The sequence below is a fragment of the Aegilops tauschii genome, chromosome 2, assembly GCF_002575655.3.
Source record: "Aegilops tauschii subsp. strangulata cultivar AL8/78 chromosome 2, Aet v6.0, whole genome shotgun sequence".
NCBI classification, from domain to species: domain Eukaryota; kingdom Viridiplantae; phylum Streptophyta; class Magnoliopsida; order Poales; family Poaceae; genus Aegilops; species Aegilops tauschii.
Genome location: NC_053036.3, coordinates 12,715,451 through 12,724,465, shown reverse-complemented (window position 1 = coordinate 12,724,465; position 9,015 = coordinate 12,715,451). Strand labels below are relative to the sequence as shown.

At 41.6% G+C, this 9,015-nt stretch overlaps 1 protein-coding gene and 1 long non-coding RNA gene across 2 annotated transcripts; both read right to left on the bottom strand.

Moving 5' to 3' along the window:
* Positions 1-882: 882 nt before the first annotated feature.
* Positions 883-4,408, bottom strand: LOC109752461 (GDSL esterase/lipase At5g45910). The gene is made up of 5 exons (XM_020311352.4): positions 4,061-4,408; positions 3,744-3,968; positions 3,497-3,642; positions 2,810-3,086; positions 883-2,701 (listed from the first exon to the last, which is right to left on the bottom strand). Exons 1-5 carry the CDS (start codon positions 4,320-4,322, stop codon positions 2,442-2,444), a joined length of 1,170 nt encoding a protein of 389 aa, XP_020166941.1. The 5' UTR covers positions 4,323-4,408; the 3' UTR covers positions 883-2,441.
* Positions 4,409-4,734: 326 nt separating this feature from the next.
* On the bottom strand, positions 4,735-5,583 carry LOC120974352 (uncharacterized). The gene is made up of 3 exons (XR_005769751.2): positions 5,564-5,583; positions 5,164-5,255; positions 4,735-5,075 (listed from the first exon to the last, which is right to left on the bottom strand). It is a non-coding gene; the product is annotated as an uncharacterized lncRNA (long non-coding RNA).
* Positions 5,584-9,015: the final 3,432 nt, after the last annotated feature.

Here is a 9,015-nt window from a genome sequence, read left to right as displayed (position 1 = left end):
AATATTAATGGCGAACTAAGAATATGGCCTCCCTTTATTAGTAGGTATAGATTATTCAATTCAATAGTAAAAAAAAAATACTTCCAAACACATTATCAGTTCATAACTTGTGGCAACTAACAAAGATGGTGAGATTCAACCTAGCTAGAACCAATGTGGCTGATGTGGGTTCTTAATTTGTTTTGCGGCATTTCTTGACTGGGGTTAGTGGGTGTTATAGCAATGAATTGATACAATGGTTCTCAACTGATGGGAGATTTATCGCTTGCTATAAACACTTGCACTTGGTCGGGGGGGGGGGCGACAACTCTGATTCCATTAGTACACCCTAGAAATAAACACGAAGTTCACTTATGGAGCAATCATAAAGCCCAACTTACCAAATCCCATGTCTACCCATGTTTTAAGAGGATCTACAGGTGAGATTAGAGAGAAGTCATATAAGTAGAACATTTAGATGCATCTTTCACATGGCCCATGGACTTTGACCACAAACAATAACAAAGACAATCACTTTGTTACTGAATAACCAATAACTTCCTACAACACTTGCTCCCATTAGAGACCACCACACAATTTATTACATAAATTTACACAAACTTATTATGTAATTATCTTGCTGTTATTTTTCCACCCTATCGGTATTGTTTCTCAGCTTCAACACAAGTCACATAAACAATTATCAATTGGTGTCCAGGTAAAGTAGACATTAAGTGCTTTGATGGTTGTATATGTAACACATATAACTAGAGAGGATAGGAGGACTGTCTACTAGTTCCCCAAGGGTTCAACACTCTATAGTTCCACATTTAAAGTGATATGATAACCCCTTCCACTTGTGGTTTATTCAAAGCCTATGTCTTGTTAATTATCTAGACAACCAAGACACCTAACATCACTCTCAAATTCCCATGTATCTCAACTTGATGGTTAGTAATTAAGAACTATATTGATATCTACTACGATGAAATATTGACAACAAGTCTTTCCAACATGTGTTTGTTAAGATTTTGTAGTTTTCAACCATGTTTGAGTGGACATTCAAAAAACCAATGGATTCAAAAAACAGTTGCACCTATTTTAGTTATGTTCCAGACACCATTTATAAATATGTCAAATATGTTTCGATAGATCTCACTTCTTCCAAAACATTTCAGTGCCAATGGATTTCAAACATGTTTACACCTATTTAAATCATGTTCCATGCATCATTCACAAATGTTTCACCCTTTTTTGTGGTGCTTCAGTGATTGTTCAAATCAATTTGAGAAACATTCAGTCATATTTTAACAAATTTAGTCATATATTGATTCATTTAAAAAATATTCAGTAGACATTACCACAACTTTGCATTATTTTATTCTTGTTTCATGATTTCAGATACATTTCACAAAAAATATCAATTATGTTTCAACATGTATCAACATATCTTACAAATTGCTTAGAGCTTCCTCTCTCATTCTATCCAAATAAATCGATTAGTTACATTTCACAAGATATCCACATAGTTATTGACATAGCAATAACTTGATTGTTTTTAGTAATCGGGGAAGACTACCACCTACTATTCCTTTGATTACTTGTGGAGGAAGAAAATATATTCACCGTTAGATCAGCATTGTGCAGCAGAGAAGCATCAACAATTGTGCTTGACAGATCACTCGACTGCAATGCAGGTGGGTTAAATACATTCACATGTTATATATACAAAAAAATTGCATACTCACTAAAACAGACTTCTCCCTGCTTTATAAATAAAGCAACCACCATGTCCACACAACAAATTCACATGACGCAACGAAAATATAAATAGTCTAGTGGGGCACCAACACCAACGCAAAAACGTCCAAAAAACAAATATAAAAGAAAGTGAAAAAAAGACTACCAAGTGGCCGGTAGATCAGGAATTCTGCAGCGAAGAGAAACGACACGCGTCAGCAGTCATTGTGTCCATTTTATGATCAAGTCGGCCGCGATCCATCTGTCTAGAGAGCGGGTGTCAATGCTACAAAAATACAAATTTGAAGATAGAGTCAAAAAGGCATGCCTAAGAAAAACATGCTCAACAACCATCCTACGCACCGTTCGCAGGGTCCAAGCAAGTGCTGCGAACGCAAGTCAGAAGAGACGTCTCCCCCATCTGGTTAGCACGGGTTTGAAGAAACCCTGTCAAGGCGACCAAGCCAGCCCCAGAGACTCACGAACAAAGCTCCAAAGAAATCTCACCGCGTACCGAGAATAAGATGTCTGACCTGAACACAAACATGAAACTGAACATAGATTTTCGCATAAAAAAATACCATAAAAGAAACGCAACAGGGGGCTGATTGAGCCTGGAGCTTCATCGCTTCGGATAACAAATTACATGGCGACGCCGTGTATCAAACTATGGACTCGACAAATTATCTTTCGGCTCACTTAGTTCATCACTGTTTCCGCCCCTATATTTTGTGACGGCCCAGTCGACATGGCCCCTTTGCACCCTGCTTGCGGCTGACTCCTGTGGACGGGTTGATCTCACCCAGCCAAACATCGGCGACGTGCCGGTTAGCCGCCTCCGTCAGGTGGACGCCGTCCCAGTACAGCCGAGCAGACGGATCCCGGCACGTCGTCGCGGCTGCATCGCCGCATGGAACTGTCGAGTTCATACCGTACCTTCCAGGCCCTCCACAGCACACCATAAGTACGTCCTCTTCAAAACCTGCAATCATCCATCTATCAACGTCAACCACGTTCGTTCAATGATGACATTTTGTCTGTGTGCTATGCAACTAACGAAGATTCTTTCAGTTGAGTTGGCGGCGCTAACCGAACTTGTGCGGCGACTCCACCATCTCCATGATTGGGCCAAAGAAATCGGCGTAGATGATCTTGATGTTGCGGTGCTTGGTCCGGAGCTTGGCGAGAGCCGCCTGCAGCAGCAGGTTGTGGTACAGCCCCAGCTCGTTGTGCGCTGTCAGACAGCCGGTTTTGGAGTCGTATGCTGTCGGTGGGGCGCCGGCGAACTTGGTCAGGATCGGCGGCGAGCATCCAGACGGGATCACGCCGGGAACCACCAGACTCCTCGCCCCGTGCTTGATCAGCCTCTGTTGACAGCAGCAATATTGGTTTAATTAACCTGGATCTTGATTGGTCTATCATTCCGTATGTAAAGCATCATGAATTATGATTCATGACTGCTTAAGAGCATGGTTAATAATACAACCAACAGCTGACTATAAGATGTTATCATATTATTTATAGTCAACACGTATAGTCACTCATATGACAAGGTCAGCTATAAGGTTGGCTATAAGATTAGTATTTTTCCTCATCTTCTCTCTATCTCTTTCCTCACATTTATTGCATCTACCCTGAAGCACACATATAACCAGGCTTTTGCATGACAGCCCACTCTCCTTATTTTTTCATGTCTCTCTCCTTCACATAAGCAAAATTACCATGTAACTAGGCTATACGCCCACTATTGTACTTGCTCTAACAGCTAGTAGAGTACCTCGATTGCCATGGAGATGGTTGCGACGACATCTGGAATGAAGGATCTGACTTCCTGCACCGTTTTGCGTTGGAAAGAGAAGTGATAGTCGTTGACTCCGAACTCTCCCACCAAGAAGAGAGATCTGCCGAAGAAGTTCTTGCACTCTGGATGCAAGATACATACGTATCATTTGAGTTATCAAGCGTTGACTTGGCTAATGGAAGTAATGATAGCTACGGATGCCCATGAAAATTGTAATTGTAACCTCGAGGTGTGCGGCACAATGTAGGCTTCATGGACTCGAACCACTCCAGCTGCACGCCTAGGCTGGTGTTGAGGGGGAACTTGCTGGAGCCACCGGGGATGTCCCTCTCATGGAAGAAACCGGTGTCCAGAGCGGTGGCGGCTCCAACGGCGAAGTTGGCACCTCGGCGGAAGCTGCCGTTGTGAACCAGGGTGGGCGGCACATACGGCAGGCCCAGGTTTTCAGCTGCTCCCACGAAGAACATATAGTCATCGCCTGAACTGGTACTTTCTCGGGTGGCCTGCCGGCCGGAGATCAATAGAGAAGCGCGCACGTACCGATGAAGTCGATGATGAGTCGCCCGTCCCCGTTGCGGCCGGTGGGGCGGCCGAAGAAGGTGGTGCCGTAGGGAGGCCGCGTGACGTGGTCGAACACGGAGTACCATCCGAAGACGACGGGGTTGTTGCCCGTGTCGGCGAAGGAGTCGCCGAAGCTGAAGATGGACTTGTAGCGATGGCCGCTGGAGGGGGAAGAGGTCGCCGGCTTGGACCACAAGAGGGGGAGGAGCAGGAGCAAGGCGGCACATAGGAGCTTGTGCATCCTGACTGTTTAATGGTGAACGACGTTGAAACATGGGCAGAAGAAGACAGACGTAATTAAGACGATGTTCAAGTTGGCTTATTACAAGTAAACAAACAGCTACTCTGCTTATCTCTACCTGAGTTTGGAGTTAAACTATGAGGATTGCATATGCCTCTCGCCCGCCAATGCCGCATCTCGTAACTGGATCCACCGACTGGCACAACGTGGGCACAGCAGCGGTGGTGCTGGCCAATTTGTTTGTTGAAACGCAGTCCTAATTATCCACTGATGCGTTTGCAAAACAGGCCACCAGGAATAGAAAAACATATAGCTTTAAAGTGCTATGTAGTGTTCAATCTTAATCATATACTAGATGACTCGTTGCGCCAATGGCGCAAAGGCCGAGAAGGAGCCAAGTATTGTGAGAATATTTAGACATCCAAGTCAAAAACCAAATGTGGCCAACACTCCCGCATCCTCTGCTTGGAAGCCGTCTTTTCTCACCAGATCTAACATGGATACATGATTCTTCAAGAGCATATTTCAGAGAAAATGTAAAGCATGGAAAGCTTTAAGTTGTACTATTGAGACCATACCACCATATCTTCATATAGTTTCTTTGGAAATCTAAAGGTCTAAGAGAATGGTACATGTGAGAGCTGTGAATCCACAACAAAAAACTAAACTAACTTCCAAAAAACATTTCAAGTTTGGAAGCCACAAAGAAGCAGCCCAGATCACTCATTGTAGTGCAGGTACATGTCCTTAATCCTGCATCCACAGCGCATAATTTTTCAACACCTAAATCCACGAAATCCAACCGAAGGAAATCATGGCAGAAACATGCGCCGTGGCTTACGTCTCGGAGAAGGACTTCTTGGCATTCTTGTGCAGGTTGGACACAGCAATCCTCGCTGCGAGCCCATAATTTCAGTCTTCTTTAATCTCTAACTGAACCAAATAACAGAAGCTTAAGCTTAAGCATCCACACACACAGAAAATGCAAAACAAATCTCACATAAAACTGTCCCAAGTAAGATACAGGGGAAACCAAGGTGAGATGATCATGTTTCTTATAGGAAACAATAACCATAGGTAAATACATACATTATTGTCATGTCAGAAGGTACTTAGTTATACTTCAAGTGGTACTGGGACATGCAACTAAGCCATTGAAAATTTTGAAACAGAATAGATGATAACTCCAGTGTAGGCCATGAAAAAAAATACAAAGAAGAACATAATCAAGCATAACCCACCTTGACCGAAGCAACAGTTGATCAACAGCAGTTACCTGAACCTCGTGAGGCTAGACCATATATCTATGGTCACCCTTTTTATTTCTCCGCCTAACTTGAAGTAGCTATCTGGACAAAATAGGGAGCCACACTTCAACAAATCAGTTCTTAGTAATTATAGAATGCCCTGTATTAAAGGAAGTAAAATCAAGCATGTATGTGCTCTAACTTCCATAACTGCATGTAAACTCAGCAACTAACTTTATATACCAAAGTGTACAATTCTCAAGTTTAGCTACAGAGACGAAAACAGGGACAGAGGGCGTGCACCTGAAACCTGATGGAGTTTGCTTCGGCCTCCCTCTCTATGGCCAACCCAGAACATAATCATCAACCATGTGCGCCTCCACCGTGTACTTCACAAGCATCTATAAAGATGGAATTGACATAAGCCATAAATCACAAGTTCTTGGCACCAACAGCAATAGGGTGTCGTTTTAAACAATGTTCAGAATGATGGCTCTGAAGAATCTATTAATGCCTACAGCAGACACATCTAAACTGAATTTTGTTTGTTTTTTCTGTAACTAAGAAGTTGGAAATTGATAATCATGTATATAGATCAAGGAAAAGTAGAGTAAAAAGTTGATCACAATTATGCTAGCAGCAAAGTATTCTGGAAATGAAAAAAAGAAGAGAAACGCAAGTTAGATCATTCCAGTCAAGTGTTGCAAGTATATCTTTCAAGCTTCGAAAAAATAGATACGGATCAATAGAGGCTATCGCATCATCCTGGTCATTAACATCAGAACCATAATTTTGGATTTCTGAAGTTGCAAAATACTTTCTGGAAGCTGTTGTACAATTGTGTTTCAAGCTTCAAAAGAACCAAACTTTAAATATTTCATATTTTCCTAGGCACGACAACCGCAACAAAAGAGGAAACAGATCAGCCATAGTACAATTGTGTTTGTATAGGCCTACTAAAAGAACACATGAGTAATAAAGTCCACAAACTGAAATCTAAATAATTCCAGAGCAGCCCAAGCATAATGCAAGCAGCACAACTACGGCAGCGAGTTGCGGCCATCAGTTGTGCGCAGCCTTCTACCGTGACAGTCTATTTTCACGTGTGGAGCTTAATGCCCTAGTAATCCGGTGGGGAGCCAGCGAGACATCTAGATTTTCAGATGGGCCACGGTCAACCACCGTAAATGATAAATGGCTACTGTTGTAAAGCCTACACATTTGGTACAAAAATATGGCAACGAAGGTTAAAAAATATGTGCATAAGCTCATACCATGTACCTGACATAGGAGATAAATGTTAGACTTGTGAGCATGTACAACAAGACTCACCGAATATGAAACTTACAAATTAATTGTTATTTAATAGTTTTACTGGAGAAGGTGGGGAAATACATTAGAAAAACATTCTCCAAGGGCATCTTTTCAGCTGAAGTACCAAGAAAAAGGCCTCGGGAAGGACAAAGAATAACTATATTAATAGTCTATAGATACTTGACTAACCAGTTTGCTCCAATTAATTGCAATGCAAATCCAAATTTAAAATGGGTTCAATTTATATTAGCCTCATGCTTTCAGTAGCTAGAAACAAAAATATCGCATCAACTGAAATATCACAAGAGAATAGCTTACAAAGACATTAAAACAGAACCCACATAAGAACTCTTTTCAACAGTCAGACGTTGATAAGAAGACCATGACCTGAAACATAAATAAAGGAGGAAAAATCCATCAGAAAAAATCGTCCTAAGATCTTCCTAAATTTGTATAAAAGAGATATTCTAGCAAAAGAAAGAGAAATATTAATGCAGTATCACTTATCAATGTTGGTAACTTGTATGAATTACAACCTTTAAATTGAGCTCTTGTTTTTTTTCAGCTTCCTAATTTTCAAGTGCAGTTGGAAAATATCCTACAACACTGAATAATGGAAGAGATAAAAGTTTTAAACGATAAATTTCCTCGCAGAGTAACAACGAAGCTCTAACTAAGTGGATTTGCTCTTCTTTGGGGATATGCTAATTCATCTATCGCGGAAAATAACACAAATCATGCTATTGTGCACTATTTCAAAATAGCTTCAATATCACTGGAAAATACCTGTGGTCACTTGAATTGCACAACGGTGAATGCCACTCAAGATACAAGAGCTCTGAATCAACCGATTAATGCATAATCCAGTTCACTGTATGGATATACCTGCAGTTTTAGAGAAGAATGAAGCAGTCAAATATAAATGACAAATTTCAATTTAATGAAACACCACAGTTTTACCTTCCCGGGAGCTTTATGCATTTAGGAAGCTGCACTGTCACTGGTAAGGAACAAAATAGGAGCGAAAAAAACATGAATTCTGATTTGAGGGTAAGATGGTTGATGGCCTAGAGGTAAAGAAAAATAAGATTCACAATTAAAATAATGTTCTCAGATAGCAACAAATCAGTTATATGTGCATCTATATGACTGGTGCAGTTGCAGGTTAGGGCGAATGTCTCATCCATAAAGTAGGCCAGTTATCTAGTACCTCAGTTTGGACACTTCTTAAGTGAAACCTTCCATCATACATATAGTGCACATGCAATAGTTTCAGAATTCGGGCAAATTCACAGGATAGCACCCTCGCCGGATTGGCGGGTGCAGAGCGAGAGCCAGCCAGCCTCTGTGTCGCAGAGGGCGTTGAGCCAGCACAATGATTTGGGTGGATAGTTATTGTGTCTCACTTGGCTTTTCAACGATTTTTTTTCATGTAGGCACCTTTTTAATAAATAGAATGTCAACCCAGAATCCATAACCTTTCTTGCAAGCTGAAGAAACCAGGGGGAAATGCTTTACTGGGCCTAAACTACGTGTAAATGTGGATGTTATCATGCAGCGCAGTAGGATACCAAATAAAAGTGTAAAACCTTCAAAGTGTGTGAGTGACATTGATTATGGCTACTGGAAAATAAATGCAGGAACTTCTGATAGATATGAAATGAACAATGTGCATTTACTCAAGCCCTTTCTTTTTACTGTGTACCAGCTAGAAAAGTATGTACAGCTAGTAGGTTGTTGTCAACCTGTACTTCAGAATATAATTCACATAGGGTACGGGGTAATTGAACGATGATGAATCGCATACGCAATTCGTAGGTAGTGATTTGAAGCTGTGAAAATTGGAGAAATGCAACCCTGCTAGAAGCAGGCAGGCAGAGGCGAAAAAGTGTAACTACTCTAGATTGGAATTTCAAATAAACTTGATCAGATTCATCCGCATGAAGGAGGGTAAAATGGACCTGCTTTGACTGACGACCTGTCGAAGTTGTCGTGGAATTGTCACGGCAGATGTCCTCGTGCAAGGACTTAGTCGTGGAGCCATCGCAACTAGGAAGCTTAAAGGGGTTAAACGGGGCAAAGGACACGAGGGTTATACTAGTTCGGCCCCTTACGGTGAAGGTAAAAGCCTA